Below are 23,106 nucleotides of genomic sequence, written 5' to 3' on the forward strand. Positions count from 1 at the left end.
AGCAGGTTGGCAGTTCGAATCCCCGCAACAGGGTAAGCTCCTGTTGTTCGGTCCCTGCTCCTGCCAACCTAGCAGTTCGAAAGCACGTCAAAGTGCAAGTAGATAAATAGGTACCATTCCGGCGGGAAGGTAAACAGCATTTCCGTGTGCTGCTCTGGTTCGCCAGAAGCGGCTTAGTCATGCTGGCCACATGAACCAGAAGCTGTACGCCAGCTCCCTCGGCCAGTAAAGCGAGATGAGCGCCGCAACCCCAGAGTCAGTCAAAACTGGACCTAATGGTCAGGGGTCCCTTTACCTTTACCTTTATGTTGACTACCCCTGAACTATAGGATCCACTCCCACGTGTTCTGTGATGGCCATTATCTTAGGTGGCTATAAAAGACTGTATAAATTTGTGGAGGATAGGGCTATGTTCCACCACTAGTTTCTAAGGAAATATGCCTCAGTATACCAGTTGAGGAGACTCATAACTGAGGAGGTCCTACAGCACTTAGGTCCTGCCTTCAGGCTTCCCACAGGTCTCTAGTTGGCAGCTGTGAAAACAGGATGTTACACTAAATGGACCTTTAGTCTAAATCTGACAGGACTCTCATATTGACTGTAACTGACTCACCTGTGCTGCATCTGGCTCCTCACAGAATCATCTTTTTCTGCGTCATGGAATTGAACTTCTGAAACTTGATCACCTTCTCCTAGCCTGCCTTGATGGGAGTCGGCTGTTCAGCAAAATATATAAAAAATAACAATTTTGGGAAGGAAATTTCCAGGGAGAATGCTTTGATAGTACACGGTTTAAGGCAAGAGTGGGGGAACTTTTTCAGACAAAACTAGCTTACTGAGGAACGTTGATGAGCAAGGTATTGGCATGCTGGGGGGGGCACACACCAGTGTTTACAAAAGAGCGGGGGGGGGGGGGGAGAAAGAAAGAAAGCTTAAAGCAGGAATGAGGAACCTTATTTACCTCAAGGGCAACATTCCCTTGTAAGCAACATCTCACAAGCAGTGTTGGATGAGGCTAGAGACAAAAGTGGGAGCAACAGATGTGACTCTTAGAATGGATTATGTCAGGGGTCAGCAACGTGCGGCCCACGGAGGCCATTTAACTGGCCCACAAGCCACCCCAGAACTGAGCTGCCTGCGCACTGTGCTAAACCGGTGCAGGGACTTGCTTCCACAGCGTCAGAAATCGCATCTGCGCAGACGCCGAAAATCATGGGCGCGAAGGAGCTCCACGGGACCGATCTGGCCCAGGCAAAGTAAACCTTGCTGACCCCTGGATTATGTTCCAGCTGTGTAATGGGGTGGGGGGAGACCCTAGGTGGGGATAAATTGAGTGCATTGAAAGAATGCATGGCTGGCTGGCTGGCACAATGAGCAGGACACTCTTTTTGAGATGTGAGGATACCCCACAACATTTGTTACAGGTCCCACTGGGAGGTAAGATTTTTGGAGTGCATTTGCTGTCTGTTCCAGTGGTTCACAAACTTCCCACGCACACTCCACAAACAGAGGAGGAGCTAGCTGCTACAGCACATGTTGTGCACCCGGGGACGGGGCTAGCATCACGGGGGGTGCCACCTGCGCTGAGCATCCCAGGGGAGTGATGCAGTGATGTCACACACACAACCCGGGATGACACCTGACGTGGGCTGCACTTACCGCACCCCCCTTCCTCTGCCAGTGCCCACAGATGACTTGAAAATTGGTGAGGGTCTTGGTGGATCCATAAGAATATCTAAGGCCATGGATGTGCTATCTCTGGTCTTCAACCACAAATCTACAGGCAAAGCCGTAACCACAAATCCATAGGCAATAGGCCATTGTGCAATAATAGCAATTAACACAGTTATGTGAATCTGTCAGTATGGGTTTGTGCCTTAATTGCATGTATTGAACTTTAAACTTACGCTTGACAAATGCCACCCGGTTCAGCACAGTGTCGTCTGAAACTTCAAGCAACATAGCAAAGTCAAGAGCAGGTGGGTGCACAGGCGGCTCTTTTAGAGCTGATGGATCTGGAACCAACACAGGTTTAAAGGTTTTAGCCATTGCTTCTGTCTGGTCAGGATCTCGCCTTGTCAGTGCCTTTTCAAGCAGTTTGGCCTGATTCAGTGTCATCGGAAATCCATCCAAGATCCAGCCGCTTTCTGGTGGCAGTCGGCTAAAGGAAAAGCAGAACCAAAGTTAAGCACATTCGGAAGATTATAACCATTGTTCCAGCACTCAAATAATTTTCCTCTGCAGTTCTTAGATCCTAGAAGAGGCAGATTTAAATATTTCAAAAGAGTTCTAGAAGAATATGGACTGAAATAAAGATGTCTGAAAAGAAAACGTGGGGGAAGGAGAAAGAACATTTCAGCTGAGCCAAGGCTAAAAACAAACCACATGGAAAGACTACTGTTTTCTGCTGCGTGGTCTCCTGAACTGGTTTTCATTCCATGAACACAGATGCCAAACACCCAAATCAACTTCTTTGTTGACTCAGCATTGCCACATTTGTAGTGCTAGTCCAAATTTCTCTTTTTGGGAGTCTAATAGATTAGAAGAAATCTAATCTAGCAAAGTCTTTTGAATGGCTGGTATACATACAAAGGCAGAGGAGATTACATCTCGTGCATAGAAAACTGCCTTCTATCAGGTCCGATTATTGACCCAACTAGCCCAAACAAGGGTGCCTGCTATGGCTTATGCTCCCCATGCACAGCATGGTCAGCAGGTGATTCTTCACCAGGCCAAGATAACTGAAGACTACAATCAACTATACACTTCAGTTACATTCACAAGATGATGAAAACATATTCTTGTGTTTCACACCAAGTGAGGGAATTGAACGCGAGAAGGTGGCAAAGGCTATTTTTACTGTAGTCCATTGGCTATAACATTTTATACTTTGTATTCCTTAGAAATATGACCATTAAACCCAAATGAAGTAAGGCTACGCTATACCCTGTTCCCTGAAAAAGGGTGTTACTAGGGTTACAAATAGACCATCCCCATATGGACATTGCACACCTTGCAGGTAGACTAGAAGCTGGAGGCAGGGGTGGTGGTTACCTCTTACCACCAATACCCACTAGCAACCTCTCATGACTGCTTTTCAGAATGCCTTTTTAACCCATTACATACTCCGGCTAGCATGGTTCTTTCAAACTCTATGATTCCATGACATAGCTTCTCCAAGAGCACTAATAGTTAACCCCTGAACATATACAAAGCACACTGGCTTCATTGTACAGGTACAAGAAACTGAAAGGGGTATTTAAAGGTCTTGTACCTGTACAACTTGTGATCTGCAAAGCTGAACGGATCCCTCTAGGTACTCAGTAAACCTTTTGCTCTGGTTGCTTACTAGGGATGGCAAGCCCCTAGGGGTGTTGTCAGGTACCTAGAAGGCCGCAATATTGGGCTGAAGGATTGCATTTGTCTTTGTGGGTCACATATTGTCCACAAGATAGGCTCGACTACAGCTTTTGCCTATCAGAAAATAAAAATAACATAGGAATAAAAATCTAATAAATCAAGCTTGTTCAAAAATCACTGGCTGTGGGTCTGCAATGCCCTGAAACCTCTTCACAGAACCCCCCCCCCGTCTAAATAGACAAGAAAAACCCCAAGAGAAAATCAAGAAAAAATTATAAACTGCATGGATTATAATACAATGGTATTATACACCAAGTATTTCAGGTCTGCTTAATATCATGTAGAATTTTGCATGGATACATGCTCCTAACTTTTATTTTAAGGGGCATAGGGAAAGATGAAAGCTATTCAGTGAGCATTAACTGTAATGCTTTCTGATCTATATGTGCATGGCAAATAAGGTTGCTCTTCCTGGGGTGATGAATAGCATCTCCCTCTAGAAATAGGCTCAATTATTTTAATGAGTGGTTATTACCAGAGCAATTTACTCTTCATCGTAATGATGGCAAAGCCTGACCCTAACAACAGACACATTTAACCACATTCAAATAGAGTCATGCAGAGTCATCTATTCCATACCTAATAGCCTCCACCATGATGCCAACTAGCAATTCATCTGGAATGCTTTTTCCTTTCTTTAATAAGCTCTCTGCTGCTGCACCAAGCTGAGCGCGAATCGAAAGCTGTGGAATTTTATGGGAGAAATTTAAACAAGAAGAGGAAACCTTGGCAATTGTACATTAATTTGATTAGAGGAATAGAAACACACCTATTTGTAACTGAAGTTAGAGAGCAAGACATTTGGTCAAGACAGACCAGCCTGATGTCACTGAGGTTATTTCTAAACAAATTAAGGCCAAACTATATCTGTTCCTATGGTTTGCACTTGCATGACTGGGTTTCTTTTGAAAATAGCTTGTGAGGTGGGGTGGGGGAGCCAAAGCAGGGAAATGGCATGGGGAGGAGCTTAGACCCTTTGACTCGGTTTTGATTCCTAGTCAGATTTGTTCCTGCCCTGCTCTTTCTATTCCCAGTCAAAAAAAATGTCCCTGTATAAATCAGGGGTCAGCAATCTTTTTCAGCCGTGGGCCGGTCCACTGTCCCTCAGACCTTGTGGGGGGCCAGACTATATTTTTTTTGGGGGGGGGGGGAATGAATGAATTCCTATGCCCCACAAATAACCCAGAGATGCATTTTAAATAAAAGCACACATTCCACTCATGTAAAAACACCAGGCAGGTCCCACAAATAACCCAGAGATGCATTTTACATAAAAGGACACATTCTACTCATGTAAAAACATGCTGATTCCCACACCATCCGTGGGCTGGATTGGGCTGCATCTGGCCCCCAGGCCTTAGGCTGCCTACCCCTGGTATAACTCCATGTTCTCCCAGCCAGCCACTGACTATCCTCGACAAGAAAGGCTATAAAGACTTCATGTTAAGGCTGGAACTTTGCCTAGGAAATGATAGGTCTTTCATTGCTCTCTGCTTGTTTCCTGGTCCCAAACCATTAGCTCAGCACCCCTGGTTTGGTTCCTACTCCTGGCTCAACTTCTGGCACCCATTCAATGACCATCTCCAGCTCACCTGAAAACAAAAATTATATTAAAACCAATGGCCAAGTTACATGTGAGGTCAATCACATGCTTTGCCCATGAGTGCAGGACTTTTCTTTTACAAATGGCCCACACTGGAACCCTGGCTGAGGAAGAGGGTAGACAGGCTTCAACCTTTTGCCCCTCACAGCAGTTCAAATCCAAATCTTCCCATGCTCACTATTTACCTGGGGAGAAGCCTCCCATTAGCGTCAATGAAACTGTCAATGGAAACATATGATTAAGGCTGGGATCAAAACTGCTACTTAGGCTGAAATGGCTTGCGACAGCAAAATATAATTGTTTTTTAATATTTGAGGCATGGGGGATTTTGACATGTAAGTGGGTGGGACAACCCATCTTCCAAGCACATGTCACACAATGACACCATTGACAGGTGGGTTGTCCTGGTAGCCCAAGGGGGCGGGACCAGATAAAGATCTGGCCCATGAACCAAAAAAGTTGCCCACCCCTGACCTGGAGAAATGGAGAATTAAAGGATGAAATACTGGTGAGTTCAGATATTCAGAAAACTCTCGGAAAGATTCTGGGTTAATTTGCTCTACCAGGGATGCAACCTGAGAACTTGGCACAGAGGTAGCGAACCTGTGGGCATCCCCATTTGGCCTATGAGGCCATTTCTTCCAGGCCACACCCTCCTATCCTGCGCCTGATGTCATATATGCATGGCACAGGTAAAGCCCCTTTCAAAATGCAGGGCACTTTAGGAAAGGCTTCTGAAAACAAATTTATGTGCACTATTGCTGAGCTACAGTCCCCAGCATAGTCAGCAAAACCAAGAAGGGTAGTGGTAAATTGCTGGGTGGTTTTTGTTTTATAAATAAAACACTTGTTGAGACTAAAAAAACTAGTTTTATTTGAGAGTGCTTTTTGCAGAGGTATTGCCTCCTGAGGTGTTCACACTCAATCCCACAATTGAGTAAACAGAATTTGCAGGGATTTGTAGTACCTCAAAAACCTGCAGGGGGACAAATGAATGAGCCAAAACAAATTGCGTCTACACCACAGGCAATTTCTTTGCTCCCCATTTCTCCAACAAGATTGAAGTAGTTCATGCTGTAATAAAACACAGCATAAAACAAACATACTACTCCCCCCCCCCAAAAAAAACCCCACTCCAGATTCAAATGAATACTGTAAATAAACAATACCCGATCATTCAACAAATTCCAGCAGCACAAATGTAACACAGAAGTGAGCCAGCAAAAATCTAAAGTCATGGATTTGTCAGGCTCAACCTTGTTATCTATATAGAAAGGAATTTTTTAATTAAAAAAAATCAAGTGCATACTTTGGATAGGTCATCCTCAACATCACTCATCTTCTCTTGTTCAATCATTTGGACGGAAGGTGATTGTTCCACAGGTTCTAGGAACAGCAAAATGAGTACAATTTTTAGATGACATTTATAGTATTAGCAATAGTCTGTCAAACAAGCATTCACTGTGCTAGAACCTTACAATGGCCATGGGAAAAGGTCCCTTCAATAATTTTGCCAACAAAATCAATCCATTCTCCAAAGTATGCTATAAAACCAAAGCCTTCTTCTGCATGACCTTATCTTCCAGCAATTAATATGGAATTATTTGCAGTTTGGGGCAGTCCCTCATAATCACCTTTGATACTTTGGTAAAAAGGAAATTAATAAATCATTTGAATAAAGCAGCTAAAATTCCAAGCCCCACAAATATTTTGCTTTTTGTGGAAGTGTGATGTTCTGGAGTGAGAATCCTCTCCAACCTACTCCATTGTCCTGAATGAGGTGTTTTGTAATATGGCTGCTGGTGTAAATGGTACACTTTTCCTCTTCACCTCACAAGTCTGTCCTTATGTGATGACTCATTATAAGCTACCCTAACTATTTTACAATCTTTCTTTCGTTTTACTTTTACGCCCGGGGTACTGCATTACTGAGTTACTGCATCATTGGTACAGCCTCTTTCCTTCCTCGGGCAGCAGAATGTTTTGGTTGGTCCTGCGACAACCACACTGGAAGATAACCCACTTTGGAAGCGTGAAGAACTGGGTGACCAGTTGCATCAGGAAGACACACACATTCCTGCTCAAGACCCTCCACAATCACTGCCAGTTGAAGCCCAAACCCGAAGGTACAATGTAAGTCTGGCAGCATGGGACATTGCATCTATGGGTCCCAGAAGGAAGATCCACAAACATAGCCAGGTAAGGTACAAAAACTGTGACTTGCTGCCTAGCCGTTCCAGTTAATGGCTGGACAGCTCCCTGCTGTTTTGCCAATGGTGCTGGACAGCTCCACAAACTCAGAAGAAAAGCAGGGAATCTAAGCAACACAGCAGCTATTTTTTCCCCCTGCTTGTACGTTTTGCTGTTCCTTTTTTGCCAGGTACTGACAAACAACCCCTGTCAGCATGCCCATTGCAATGGGTCTGGCACCTGTAATTCATCATAAACTATGCCCACTCAGATGTACTCCCAGTTCTATTCCTTTTCTTTGTTCTGCCCTGTGCCCCAGATGCTAGTGTCAGAAAAAGGGTAGTGGGCCCTGCGGGTGCCTGCCTGCCTGCCACACTGCAGTCTCAGTCAGTTAACAGTTATTGTCTCTTCCCAAGGGGCCTGGGATTTGCAGTTCCTTGAAGAGCTGATGCTATAACTCTCAAACTGGGAGCTTTTCTCAGCACCTTCCAAACCACATTCCTAGAATTCTTACAGGGAAGCCATCAGAAATTATTAACAGTGGTATATAATCAACAAGATAAGATATTGATGGTGGGAATATACACACCAAATGATAAAAAAGGCAGACTTCTATAAAAAACTGGAAGATAAATTATTAGATTATAGTGATGAAAAAGTTATAATAATGGGAGACCTAAATAGAGTCATCTCGCTACCATTCTATGTAGCCTTTTGTCTACCCAGAACGGTGGCATTCTAGGTAGTTTTTTGTCCACCCATGTTGCATGTTATTTCCACTGCAAACTGGCATTGATTATATACCACTGTTAATTGTTCTTTGTTATGTGTTTATGTTGTAAATAAATTTAATAAAAAGACTACCTAGAATGCCATGGAGAGATGGATTGGCAGGTCCAGGGATGCTAGATAATGATGAATACTATATGATGCATATATAAGCTGTAAAAATGCATGCACAAAATAGTAACAACAACAACAACAACAACAATAATAATAAACAAAACAAAACACAAAACACAAAACACAAAACACAAAACACAAAACAAAACATGCAACAGCTCTGCACCAAAAGGGCTGTTGCAAAGGCAGAACTCTAAGGTGAAAGGAACAGGAATTGTTCCAAAATCTCTTTTAAGGAGTTGTAGCAACTGTTAGAGGCAAGGAAACAGTTTGAAAGGCAGGGACATTATCGTTATCATCATTTTTTTGTGATCAACAAACCAGAAATAAGACAAAAATATAAAACCATGAAAAGCACTGTAATGTTAAATACAGAGCAAAATGCAAGGCAAGCTTGTTTTGTTTTTGCCATCTGATTTCAGTGAGATTTAACAATGATTTAAATCTTAATGGAGATTTTTATTTTTACCTTTGCCTTCATCGACCTCAGGTGTCTCATCGACTTTCACATCCTGTAGTAAGTCATATGCTAATGTTATTGAAGCCCTGGAAGCTGCCTTCAGGACCTTTTTGATAAAACAAGCAAACTCTCCATTAGCTTTTTATTTTCCTATTGTGACACAGGAGTAGGTATTTTTTTTTGGGGGGGGTGTTTAAAAGGAATAAATAAATAAATTTAATATAATACTCTAAACCAGACTTTCTCAACAGTGGGTCCCCAGATGTTGTTGAACTAGAACTCCCATCATCCCTAGTGAGAAGGGCCAGCAGTCAGGGATGATGGGAGTTGTAGTCCAACAACATCTGGGGACCCAATATTGAGAAAGGCTGCTCTAAACAGGAGGCACAAATAGATAACTGAAAGCACCAGACTTCAAGAACTTACATGGAGCCCCTCTTTAGATTATTGCATACATTATTTCACTTACTTCAAAATGTGGCCTCTGTCCCAAAGCCCTGCCCTGACAACACCACTGACTCCACAAACACAACAAGAGACCTGCCAGATCAGATCAAAATTCCATCTTGTGCAGCAATTGGCTTCCCACACTGGCTAGAGACCCTCCAGTCTCTGCTTCTTATTTTGTATTGTATTATGTTGTGCACTGTGGTTTGCTGTTGTTTTATTGATTGGAGTTTAGAAATTACTTATTGTAATTGTTGAGTGGATTTCTGTTTAATTTTGAAATGCTGATATTTAATATTATTCTATATTATTTTAATGAATGTTGAATGTTATTTTATTTGCATATTGTATATTGTATTATGCATATTGTCTTATTTATATGATGTTAGCCACTCTTAGCCTGGCTTTGGCTGGGGAGAGCGGGATGCAAATAAAATTTATTATTATTATTATTATTATTATTATTATTATTAGAGGGGGGGAAGCTTACAAGCAGGGCACAAAGGAAGGAGACCTCCCCTGTTATTTGTCATGAGCATCAAGCATGCTGTCTCTGGGCATAATTGCCATGACTAAGAGCTGCCTGTAGAACTGACTTCCAAGAATTTGCCTCATTCTGTTACAAAGCAGCACAATCCTAACTACAGTGGTACCTTGGGTTACATGCGCTTCAGGTTACAGACTCTGCTACCTCAGAAATAGTGCTTCAGGTTAAGTACTTTGCTTCAGGATGAGAACAGAAATTGTGTTCCAGCGGCGCGGCAGCAGCAGGAGGCCCCCATTAGCTAAAGTGGAGCTTCACGTTAAGAACAGTTTCAGGTTAAGTACGGACCTCCAGAACAAATTAAGTACTTAAACTGAGGTACCACTGTATATGTGCTCAGAAGTATTAGTCCTGTTGAAACCAAACGGTGCTCACTCCCACCTAAGTGGAGTTAGGCTTCAATCCTAAATTGGTGACCAGCATCAAGCACTTTCTGTTCCATTCCATACATTATGTGTTGTGTGAAAAAGCACTTCCTTTTTGATATCCTGAAGCTTCTGTTTATCAGTATCACAGGGTGACCATCAGTCCTGGCATAAGGAGACAAATGTCTCTAGGTGCTGTTTTTAATTCTATACATCTCTACCGTGTCCTGCTTTGCTTGTCTGATACTCTTCAGCTTTGCTGCATATTGAAGGTACTGCAAACCCCATCTTAGTTGCTCATCCTTCAGGGATTCTTAAGCAGCAATTCCTGCATTGCAGTTGGTTGGACTGGATGACCCTTGGGGTCCCTTCCAGTTCTACAATCATATGATTCTATGAATAACTTTCTTGCGTTGAGAACTACATACAGAATTATTGTACGGAGGATTCAAAACAGGACCACATGATACATTTCTATTGCAAAAGGCCATTTAGCCTCAGAAGGAAAGGAATTACAAATAATTTTGCAGAAGCAAGTGAATGAGAATCCCTCTCCATTTCCCAGAGAAACCAGGCAGTTCCCACCTATCATGCTCCTATTATATAGATGGAAGCTGACCATTAGTCTTAGGGCAGAGGTTGCTGGTCAGACAGAACTACTGGATCCTTTTCTTCAACATCCCTTGCTTTAGTGACATATGTGAACAAGAAGGGACCAAAGATTTGTATGGTTGTTAGAAATGCGCTTTAGCTCCAGGAAGTTGTTTGCTTCTCTGCATGATTAAGTTACTTAATAGCAGTTGCCATTAAATTTATTCTGTGTCTGATTATAGCTATTTTGTTTTACTGGATTCTGGTGTTGTATTTGATTGTATAGTATTGGTGTGGGTGGGTGGGTTTTTATATTTTTATTGCTCAGTGAATCACCCACAAAAATTAGTTTATGAGGGGGAGTAATGACTTTAACAAGCAAATAAATAATAAATACTGCCACCATGCATTAAAGTCACCTGAACCTATGTGCCCTGCTATATATCCCATCATCCCTGACCATTGGTGATACTGGCTAAGGCTGATGGGAGTAGGAGTGCAAAAACATCTGAAGGGTCAGAAATTCCTTATCCCTGCCTTAGAGAGCCATATGCTAACTTCCCACCTCCTCCTGAGAATTGAATGGTGCCACTACAGACTGATACAGCAAACACCCTTTTGGAAGAAGCACTAATTTAATTAGGCAGCAGTTTATTGCTCCACAACAAATAAAGACTTACTTCAATCTGATTCCTAGTAGGCACTTCCAATTCGGCTTGAAGAGGACTAAAATCATTTCCTGGCTCATTCTCATTGGAGGCCCGGATTGCCTCTGTGATCAATTTATCAATTGACATCACCTGGATATTGCAAACTGACACAGAGAGAACCCAGCTGATATAGGCTTAGATTTTAGAACACCAGAAGAGAATACTAGTGAATAAGGACACCAGAGAATTCTGATGCAGACAGAGAAGGAAACAGAAACTGCTGCTGTTAGTGTGTTTGTCTGTGGTCAGGTATGGAAATCAGTCAAGCAAATACAATCAGGATTTTTCATCGAAGGATATGCAATCAATGAACCCTTTTAAACACAGTTATGACATTTCCTTTACACTGAAATGAACGTAAGCTACATAAATAGTTACATAAGTTAGGTCAGTGTTTCCCAACCTTGGGCCTCCAGCTGTTTTTGAACTACAATTCCCATCATCCCTGACCACTGGTATTGCTAGCTAGGGATGATGGGAGTTGTAGTCCAAAAACAGCTGGAGGCCCAAGGTTGGGAAACACTGAGTTAGGTGACTCATTTTAGATAGCGGACAACAAGACAGATAACATAGCATTTGGTGGAAAGAATGGAAACAGTGCAGGTTGTGATGAATACAGGCCAGAATAGAAACTGCTGCTTTCTTACATCCATACTATTCAACAGTATCACATGAATTCTATGTGGTTTTATCAAAAGCAGCACAGAGATTCTCTTAAGGAATCCTCACTCACTCCTGATGGAGACATTCTTGGCCACTGTGTTCTAAGTTATTCTCCATTGATGGACCTGAACCTATAAACATGCCATGGGGAGTTGTAAAGCACATGCTTTGAATGACCAAGGTCTTGGATATAAAGCTTGGCCTCTCTTGCCATTTTAATGTCAGGGTGTTGGAGAAATACAAAGCCCCTTCCTTAGAGAGCTACTGCCAGTGCAGATGAAACAAGAAAAAGATAAACCAGAGGTCTGGTTCAGTATAAGGCAGCTGTGGAGACCCAGAACATAGATCTTCAGTTCATAAGCGACTGTTGGGATACTGCACTATTAGGAAATTCGAAGCACATCTACATGTCATGATAATAAGTCACAAATTGTGGCTTACCATGCATGAACAAATCATTTCCACTCTGAGCTGCCCTGCTCCTCCTGGCTCATGCTGGGTGGAAACTAGGGAGAGACAAATCTGGCAACTTTGGTTTCTTCCCTTTTACTATTTTCCCCATCTTAAATTCAGTTCTCAACATTAGTGTGTGATTTTTGTATGTTAATTTCACTAAATCTTGTACGTATATATGCATTTCTTGGCTGGCGAAGCCAAGCAAAATCTGGAGAAGTGCAAATTTCAAAGGATGGCTGTGTTTCAATACACACATTGTTTCAGAAAGTACAAATGGCATACATTTGCCTCTAAATGCAAACTGAATACCATTTCTCCCATATCCCTACTGAAAACAAACCACAAACTAGGAATAATTGTTTGCTTTGCTCCCAAGGAACTGTGGTATACAGTCAAGATTTGTTTTTGACTTACTGATTATGCTTCATTAGAACAAAACCAGCCATGAGCCCTGGTTTGGACATCATGCTAAGCCACAGATTATGCTTCTCCCCAAAGTGAGCAGGGAGGAGCAAAACAGCCCAGCCCTTTCATATGCAAACTGGATTTGGGAGTAATAGTAGTTTCATTTTTCTCATCAATGACTTAATTCTGCTCTTTTTAGTGGCTCCTAACGGGTGGCGCTGTGGGTTAAACCATAGAGCCTAGGACTTGCCGATCAGAAGGTCGGTGGTTCAAATCCCCGCGACGGGGTGAGCTCCCGTTGCTCGGTCCCTGCTCCTGCCAACCTAGCAGTTCGAAAGCACGTCAAAGTGCAAGTAGATAAATAGGTACCGCTCCGGCGGGAAGGTAAACGGCATTTCCGTGCGCTGCTCTGGTTTGCCAGAAGTGGCTTACTCATGCTGGCCACATGACCCGGAAGCTGTACACCGGATCCCTCGGCCAATAAAGCGAGATGAGCGCTGCAACCCCAGAGTCGGCCACAACTGGACCTAATGGTCAGGGGTCCCTTTACCTCTAAGTGCAGTTAACTTTCCTTGCACTGTGCTTACCAAGTCAAATTATGCTTTACTGTATCTCATTAATTTTTGCTGGGAGTTCAGTTGGCCACAAAGAAAGCATGAACGCAAAAATGAATCAAGTCAGTAAGTAGGAAGAAGGATGTGGAGGAAGCAACAGCCCTACCTTCTTCCAAGAACTTTAAGCAGGTGGTTTTCCCACTGAAGTGCTTTCCCAAAATGCACCCCTTGATTGGAAATGGGGACAATACAGGTGGAGGTGGTTCCGGCTCCGGAGGATAGAAGAGTCCCAACAGTCTATGAATGATATAGCCCAGTATTGGGTTACCCGGTGGAGGTTTATTTGCTCTGATATCTTCAGGTGGGTACCACTCCTCAATCATTTTCTGTAACAAGACAAATTACAAAATAAAACTCTGCACTTTTTCCATCCAGTAAAAGAAAAAAGTGGGGTGCCAATTAAGATTGCAATTCTAGACACACCTATGTGGAAAAGAGACCCAATGAACCAGAGATAACTTCCATCTGAGTAAATATATACAAGCTGGGGCTGATAAAGTTTTCGAGGTCTCTCTATACGCAAATCATCGTGATGGTTTACAGTAATGCATGGCTAATTTGTAGCCTCCTGCAGTGGGACTGATAGCAACTTTGTGGTGTGCAGGTAGGTAACACAGATTATAGAAAAATTGGGAATGGAGGATTTAACCCTTCACTCCCCATTGTTCCCTCCTTAATAAAATTAGCACAAACCTCGACAGAAACATGGTTCTGTGAATAAGTCTGTAAAGAAAAATTTGGAGACCCAGTCACAGAATTTCTGCCTCATGTGTTGTTGGCCCTCAGGCTATTAAAAATGTGGTCCTGCAACTACAAATTGAAATCATGTGCCTGATTCTCTTCCTGTTAGAGTTACTAGCACACACACACACTACAGGCAACAGCTAAATAGTTCTATGCTTTGGTCTCTAAAACCCAAGTGATGCCTCTGACGTATGATTGTCTAACTATCTATTTTAATTGTAACTCCTTTTGAAGGATGAACTACATGTACTCAGACATACTAGATAGTGAATACGAAGTTACTGTTTCCTACATCTAAACTGATGAAGATTCAACTCGTGTAAATACGAATACAATTTTTGATTTCAACAAGCATAGGAAAGCAAATTACTTTACAATCCAAGACCACATTTCAGGGGGTGAACATGAAATAAAGTATAAAGGCTACTTCATGAAATGTATAAAGTGTTGTCTAAGCTGGCAGGCATATATTCACATGTGTGTGGTGGAGGGAAATGCAAGCAGTGAAGTCAGTAGAAATGAATGAAAAATATTATTTCCTTTCCCCTCTGAATTTACTGATTTTTCTTTCTTTCTGCATCCAGACACACATCTACATAGCTAACAACTTAAGATACTAGTTCATGCATTTATTGAAGCAGACTCTAAGCCAAGGGTAGTTTATGTGGTGCTCTACTGATGTTTTTGGATTACATATCCCATCATCCCTGACCATTGGCCACAATATCTAGGCAGATCAAAGTTGGCTTTAATAATATCTGGAGAGCACCATGTTGGCCATCTCAACCATGATAGCTTATGCTGTAATAATTGTTACTCCCCCCCCCCCCCCGGAACAGACTAACATGGCCACCCCTCTGGAAATGCGGGGGGGGGGACACGGAGGGTGAGCTCTCTACCATAACTTCAAGACACGTGTTGACAGTATCTTGCTTTTCAGTTCCCTTAGAAGGCTTATTTTACTAAACTGCATACACAGGCTAAAAGGCCCCACTTTCAGTTTTCATGCCCGACCAGTTCATCCATAACATTTCTGATTCTCCAAACCATTGTTTGCCTTAAACAACAAACTATAATGTTGTGCTTTCCCCTCAAGCCAGGATTTGGAAACCAGCTTCAAACTGTAGTTTCTAATAGTGATTTGATAGGTAAGTTTAAAATCAGAGTTTGCTGGTTCTAAAGAAAAGGCAAACTGTATTTTACCCAAAACAGGAGTAACTATTTGACTTTGAGTATATGGAAAGAAGAGGGGAGAGTATGAGGAAAGAGAGTCCTCTTCATAGCCTGCTTCCCCTCACTGTGTGCTGACACTGGTCTAAAAACCTGGCTTGTATTATGCCAGAATGCATCTCAACTGGGAAACTCTACCTTAATGTCAGTTAACAAATCCAAGTAACACCCTATTTTCTTGGCTGTTAGCCTATGTTATGCCACAATTCCCAGGTTTGGATGTAACTGGGAATTTTGGCTGAATACAAGCCAGGATCTTTGTGGCAAAGCTGGTGCACAACAGCCGGAGAAGGAGGAAGAGTGTGTGGAGAAGCATATCAACCAGCACTGAGTCACGGTTTCCTGGTTGAGATGGCATGGAGATCTTCCACACTGGGCCATTATCTTGTCCATATTGTACAACTCTGTGGTTTCTTCTTCTGCACACATCAGAGTTGTAGCTTGCCTTATCGTAACCTGAGAAAGCCACTTATTTTCTCAAAGCAATTCAAGGCAAGGTTTTAGATAAGTGAACTCACCGCTTATCTCCTTGGTTGAGACCAGGGAAGGAGAAGAGCTATTGGAGACAGAGGATGATGGAAAGGAGCATTTGGGGGAGGCAGACAAGGGTGTGTTTTCATAGGACATCTCCTCTGCTCCCAGTTTGTGCCTAAGTACACAACTGGAAGCATGGGAACCAGTACTTCGGAGGTGAAATATGCTATAATGTAGAATGGGTTCTCCCCATGTCCAGATCACATGCTTTCATGAAACTCTACAACTGATGAGCAGTCCATACCTACTTGCATCTGTCATACAAAGAGGCAATGAGACATTGTTGACTGTGCCCTGTCACTGTGGAGTTTGCATGTTTCAAGGGTATTGAATGGAACTCCCCCAAAATTCTAAAAAAGGAGGTATTTCCATTCAGAGCAGCTGCCCAAGCTGAAAGAATGGAAGAAGCACATCTACCTTGGAAACAAAGAATCAATAAAAAGGATAGCAGAGCTGCCATAAAGTGCATAAGAGCTCCAAGACTGAACTACATCAGGGATGGGGAGCGTGTGAGCTTCCAGATGTTGCTGGACTCCATCTCTCATCAGTCCCAGAAAGCATGGCCAATGGACAGAGATAGTAGTTGTAGACCCACCAACATTTGGAGGGCCAAGGTTTCCCATCCCTGATCTACAGCATTCCAAGTTCTAGGGTGATGAGGTGGAGAGAAAAAGTCAAGAGCTGTGTTTGAGGTGGCAGCTGGTCTGTGTCCAATATGCTACCCTTAACTGTAGACTAAATGGACCACTGGCCTGACTATGTAAAATGAGATTTATATACATCTTAGTGAAATAACTCTGCATAATACAGCAAAAAATAACACAGCCATCAGGGTCATCCTGCAGATTAGGAGCTTAAGCAAAATAACGAATCAGGGCAGTAGGCCTGTAGAAACTAGTTGCTGGGGAACATAAATAGGAGGTTGCTCTTGCAGGCATATCCAGTGTGTGCTTCCTGCAGGAATTCTGGTTGTCCACTATGGAAACAGAATGCTAACTGGGCCTTTGGATTGATCCATCCAGCAGAGCTCCTCTTATGTTACATTATGAAACTGCTTTTGGAGAAAAAGATGTAACTGAATACAAAATTTAAAGCGCAGCAAAAACTAAAATAGCAGCACTAAAAAAAATATCAAGTTTAAATAACAGTTTAAGACCATATTTTTTTTCTTTTAAAACTGCAGATTAATTAGGCACCAGGTCTGAGTGCCTCTTGCAGTCTTTCTTCTTCAGATTCGGTCACTAAAATTTGGCTTCAAAACTCTATTTTTAAGTATAGAGTCTGTGGTATCAAGATTACACATGGCACAAAACCACACTTTTATTTCAGCAGAACACTCTTATTTGATAAGGGCTATAAACACATTCTGTGATGTACAGCACAGCTGTACAACAGGACAGAAACAGAGTTAGGTTATTGACCCAGTGTAACTTAGAATTTTCTGTGCTAAGGAGCAGAAGCTCTCTGTGACTTCAGACTGGAGTCTTCCCCACCTGGAGATGCCAAAGATGGAATCTAGAACCTTTGCCATGCAAAGCATGAGCTCTTCCAATGAGCTACAGTCCTTCTCCACTTATAGGAAGAGTTGTTGGCCTTCAACTTCCATCAGCCCCAGACGGTTTGGCCAATAGCCAGGGATGATGGTAGTTGTAGTCAAACAACATCAAGAGGGCCACAGGTTCCCCATCCCTCCCTCAATAGACAGTTGGAGAAACATCTTTGACTACAAGAGAGGTTTCACAGTGGAACCAGCTATCTAGAGGGGTGGTTGGCTCTCCCCCACTGGAGATCTTTAAGCAGAGATTGTTGAGGATGCTCAAACCCTGGGATTTCTTACACCAATAAGGGGCTTGGTCTCTAGCCCAACTCTATGGCAGTGTTTCCCAACCTTGTGCCTCCAGCTGTTTTTGAACTACAATTCCCATCATCCCTGACCACTGGTCTTGCTAGCTAGGGATGATGGGAGTTGTAGGCCAAAAACATCTGGAGGCACAAGGTTGGGAAACACTGCTCTATGGGTAGTATTCAACTAAGTTTTACTCAAAGTAGACGGATTAGGCTGAACTTAGTTCTGTTCAGTAATTTCAATGGGCCTGCTATGAGTAAAACTTAGCTCAATTGCCACCTTATGATTCTATGGCCATAGTGTACTGGTATCCTAAGGACTGAGCTTAAATCTACAAGCCAAACACACTGAAAATAAAGGGAATGTACCACTTGATTTCTGTGGGGCAATTTAATGATAGCCAACACTACTGTGGTGTTGATGTTAAGTGAAGAGAACACTTTGTTCTTCAAAGGAAATCCCTGTTCAGATATACAACCTATTATGAACAACAACTTTCACTTACATGTGTTAAAACCTAAAAGAAAGAACTAACATGCTTTGTGTTGTTGAGGCAGCCATCACACAAACTCCTAATGAAGACTTACTACTTAGTAGAAAATAAAATGTACCAAAATAAATTGGTTCAGGATGTGGGCACAAAGAGAACATATAAATGTGGTATTACTTTCCCAAACAAGATTTAAAAAAACCTCTATTACACACAGAGACTATTTTCAAAGATGGTACTGCATAGACTCAAATAAGCTAGTAGATCCAAACCCAGAAAAAAAAGGTTATTTTCTCCCTCAATGCAGCCAAATTGATAACAATGGCATTTGGAGATTGACTGTATTTTGAAAAAAAATTGTATCATAAAATACATATATTCAGAGTTCAATTATATAATCATAGTCCGCTTTTGAAACTAAGGAGAGAAAGAAACATTATGTACTTAGCTATAATTTCTCTTCTTAAGATTCCTGCATGGAGATGATAATGATAAAAGCTCTTTCTCAGAATTGCCTTATATAAAAAGTAATGATATTGAAATAAGCTGATCTCAAAATACCAGGAATCTGACTAGAAAAAACTAATCCACCTTTTTATCAGATACCAATTCTGTTGTATGAAATAAGACTACTCATTCTGTGACAGACGTGGCGTTTATTTCACATTAGATTTTGTGGACTCCTTTATGTTACATTTTCTAGCACAGTGGAATGTACTACAGTTTAACTTCTGCTGAAATAACAGCTATGTAACTCACTTCTCACAAATGTGTGGTGATCCTGCATATTGAGGTTACTGCATTTGTGTGTCAAACAGCAAAACAGTTGATGACAGCACAGCCTTCCAAAATGGCAACAATTCAAAGTATCGCCTAGTCCCAGAAAGACAGATTATTTAGTACATTTAACTACGTGGGCTAAACTAATATGAACTACCATATGAAATCTATGCAGCATCATGGACAAAAGGTGGCAGTCACGAGCAATGATTTTAACGAGCTGCATTTTCTTCCACTAGGCCATGTCAGTTGGGAGTACCTTATATTCATCATAATCTTTTTCATCTAGTAAATTCATTTTGTCCAGTTCTACTAATTGTCCTGGAGTTGGTTCATCTGGCAAAGGCATTTCAATCTCAGCTTGCTCATAAATCGGTTTTCCTTTTAAGAATAGCTCTTTCCAGTCACGCATCAGCTTTATTGGGATTAAGCTGAGGAAATCAAGCAAATATATATACATATATATATATTAATAAATCTGTGGTCAGATCGATTAAAGCATGCTTTCTAAGAATTACATGGCTCAATAGCAACATCAAATAGGCAACGCAAAGAAAAAATAAATTAAAATATGAACTACAGTGGTACCTCGGGTTAAGTACTTAATTCGTTCCGGAGGTCCGTTCTTAACCTGAAACTGTTCTTAACCTGAAGCACCACTTTAGCTAATAGGGCCTCCCGCTGCCGCCACCGCGCAATTTCTGTTCTCATCCTGAAGCAAAGCTCATCCTGAACCAAGAATAAACCTTGACTGTAGCTCATGGTTTGTCTGGAGCAAGACAAACCACAAGCCCAGGTTCAGATGTAATGCTAAACTAAACCCAAGTGTTCTCTGTGGCTAGGAATGCTTCTTATCAATTCTGTCTGGTTTGCCAGTTCCTAGAAAGGAGTAGCTCATGTGTTGATAACCTAGAGGCTGGATTACTCCAAAAAGGCTCTATGTGATGGGCTGCCCTTGGGCCCGGTTTGGAAGCTCTGGTTGGTGCGGAATGAAGAAGCAAAAGTGCTGATGGGGGAACATGGCTGACAACATGAGACACCATTGTAGAAAACATCTGCACTGGCCCAACTGCAGCCAAGCAAGATTCAACAACGTGCATTAAGGACTTTTAATTAATTTAAGCCCTGAACAACTCAGGGTCTCTTACAGACTGCATGAACCATTATATCCCACCTTGATCACTGAGATCATCTGCAGGAGCGTCATTCACTGTCCTCCAAATTGGCGAGACTTATTTGACAGCAACAAGAAACTGAGCCTCTAGTGTCATTGGCCTAGTCTTCTGGAAGACTCTGCCGATAAAGTTTCAGAAGGAACCTTCTGTTTGAACTTTAAAGAACCTGTTGAAAACTTCCCTATGCTGCCATGCTTACACTGACAATGAACATATGACCTTCTGAAACAGCTGATTTTAAAATGTGTATATGGTTTTTATCGTATGGTTCAATGTATGTTTGTGGTAAACCTCTGTGATATGTACATTTAAAAATAAATAAACAGGAGATAAGCTCGCAAAATGGCTTTCTCTTTACTATTATCCAAACTATTATGAGAAACATGAACTGCTTAACAAAGAAAGAGTAAATCACAGTTACAAATATACTGGTTTCTTACATAATTAAATGTACAGGATATTTTTTTTTTCTTTTTTAAAAATTAAATGACTAATGATATCACCTAGGTCAATGATGGCGAATCTGTAGCCCTCCAGATGTTGCTGGACTCCAACTCCCACGTGCCCCAGTCAGCTTGGCCAATGGTGAGGGATGGTGGGAGATGAAGTCCAAAAGGATCTGGAGAGCCACTGGTTACCCATCCTGAATTAGTAAGTGTTTTGACTTGGTTGCAGATTGTTTGCCTGTGGCTTCTTGGCTGCTTTACTGTCCAAACTCTTGGGGCTCCTAATGAAGAACGATCTATTTCTGCAGCTTTGGAATGAGTGTCAAACATTTACTTTCCCCAGTTCAGTGGGGGTAAACCAAGCCAAGTCCCGCCAGGATACAACAACTTACTTGTTTGTCAGCGTTCGATATTCTCCTATTTTAGTTGATAAGTCAATGATTTGCTCAACCACTTCCCAACAAATTGAATAGTGCTTCTTATAGCGATCTTCGGCTCTTTTGGCAGCAAGCATTGCATGCAGCTGTCTTTCTTTCAGGGCCTGTTCCTCCTGCTCAATTTTCTCTTGCTTCGCAAGGGCCTAAAAGGAGTTGGGCAAAAAAAGTAAGCAGAATGTCATGCAAATTCCATGATCCATGTGATCTCATGTGACCTCCTTCCACTGCAAACATTTTCTCTCTTAATGCCTAATTTGAGGAGTGCTGCAGAATTTCAGTGGCTGTGGGTTTGAGCAGCTTACTTTATCACTGTGAGATGGCCAAGAGGGGTGTGGCGCATTAGTGACTAGCACAGCGGGGCCGGATTGCTGACCTGTTTTCCCAACACTGCACATTGCTGCTAATTACTATTAGGGAAAAGGGGAGGAGCAAGCCAATAGGGAGCTCAGGGAGAAGCCTGGGCTGTTTGTTTGCCTGCACAGTGATGACTAGAAGCCAACACATACAAACATAGTACAGTGAAAACTCTAGTTACGTACTTAATTCGTTCCGGAGGTCCGTTCTTAACCTGAAACTGTTCTTAACCTGAAGCACCACTTTAGCTAATGGGGCCTCCTGCTGTCGCCGCGCTGCCGGAGCACGATTTCTGTTCTCATCCTGAAGCAAAGATCTTAACCTGAAGCACTATTTCTGGGTTAGCGGAGTCTGTAACCTGAAGCGTATGTAACCTGAAGCGTATGTAACCCAAGGTACCATTGTACTGCTATGTGCACTCTGTAAATTAGCCGTAACCCCTACATGGGACAAATCTCCACCTGGCAGCACAAGACGAATGCATTCACATCCACAGTGCACACCATTCTCAGCACTTTCAAGCTGCATTAGAATGCAACCAAACCTAACACTTAGTATGCATATATGCTACAACAGCTCATGCTTGCAAAAAAGATAAATAAACGGCTTTGCTGTATTATTATTATTATTATTATTATTATTATTATTATTATTATTTTGTTCTGGCCTTGCATCCTCTAATTCTGGCAGTAGACTAAGAAAATAATGTTCTGGCCAGGCTTACAAAGTTGCTTCCCAGCCTAAGGGAAACTGGTATATATTGGAGGAGTTGATAACCTTCCGCTTCCACCAAGCACTAAGATTCAGCCATTTTCTGTGTCCTTCTATTCTGCTGATTACGTGGGTTTCTTTGGCAACAAGTTGGAGCCCTTTAACCATATACCTCCAAAGCATCTTGAAGGCAAATTCAAGTCGGAATAAATGCAATGGCAAATGTAAGAGGCAAGACAGACCAAGAGGTTTCTTTTTTTAAAAAAAGATGACGACGATGGAGGAGAAAATAATGAATGTTTACCTCCTCTCTGTCAAGAGCTTCTTGGAATTCTTTGAGCCGTCTCTCTTCAAACTGCTTTTCTCTGTAAATCCTGTTCTGCCACATCACTTCTTTCTCGTGCCGCACGTGCAGCAGTTGCACAGCGATCCTCCGCTCTTGCTGGGATTGTCTCATTAGCCTGTTGATGAGCTGCTCTTCTCTATATGCCTCCTGAAATAAAATTAAAAAGCAACCTACGGTAGTATGCTTAACTACTTCCACCCCTTGCTATGTATGAAAAAAGCAAAAGAACAAACTGAAAATCCATGGTAGGGCCTAAATTCACTTACTTGCGAGTAAACTCAATTGAACTGAGAGGGACCTGCTTCCAAATAATCACGCATGACTTTGCACTGCACATTAGATTACTAAGTGCTAAGTAGGAGCCCCTGCATGTAGTCTGAAAACTGCTACAACTGCTGCCCTTTGAAGTTTCAGCATAATGTCAGCTTTTTTTTGCTACCATTTTGCTCAACATCAAGCCTGATGAGGAGCTCTGAAGAACAAGAAGGCTTGTTTGCAGTTTTGGTTGGACTCCATAAAAACTATGGCTGTCAAGGATGCTTCCCAGCCAAAGGAATACACACAGCAGGTAGTTAACTCTTTATTCTCAAATATAGTGTTGCTTCTACAGCTCTGGATGCTTACACACACTATTCCCAGGTT

General features: G+C 42.1%; 1 protein-coding gene across 4 annotated transcripts in view; it reads right to left on the minus strand.

Moving 5' to 3' along the window:
• The window catches only part of SPEF2 (sperm flagellar 2), a 90,142-nt gene that overhangs the window by 48,941 nt on the left and 18,095 nt on the right, over positions 1–23,106 (minus strand). For 3 of the 4 annotated variants that reach the window (XM_081929533.1, XM_081929532.1, XM_081929530.1), the window contains exons 8-17: positions 22,423–22,611; positions 21,009–21,196; positions 19,255–19,426; positions 13,478–13,697; positions 11,204–11,337; positions 8,586–8,682; positions 6,333–6,409; positions 4,000–4,103; positions 1,908–2,161; positions 614–716 (exon numbers count right to left, since the gene is read on the minus strand). In XM_081929533.1, coding sequence (XP_081785659.1) covers positions 614–716; positions 1,908–2,161; positions 4,000–4,103; positions 6,333–6,409; positions 8,586–8,682; positions 11,204–11,337; positions 13,478–13,697; positions 19,255–19,426; positions 21,009–21,196; positions 22,423–22,611 — 1,538 coding nt within the window. The remainder of the gene's footprint in view (positions 1–613; positions 717–1,907; positions 2,162–3,999; positions 4,104–6,332; positions 6,410–8,585; positions 8,683–11,203; positions 11,338–13,477; positions 13,698–19,254; positions 19,427–21,008; positions 21,197–22,422; positions 22,612–23,106) is intronic. The other variant, XM_081929531.1, reaches the window with a different exon arrangement.

The sequence above is a fragment of the Podarcis melisellensis genome (genome assembly GCF_964234715.1).
Source record: "Podarcis melisellensis genome assembly, chromosome: 11".
Classification (NCBI taxonomy): Eukaryota; Metazoa; Chordata; class Lepidosauria; order Squamata; family Lacertidae; genus Podarcis; species Podarcis melisellensis.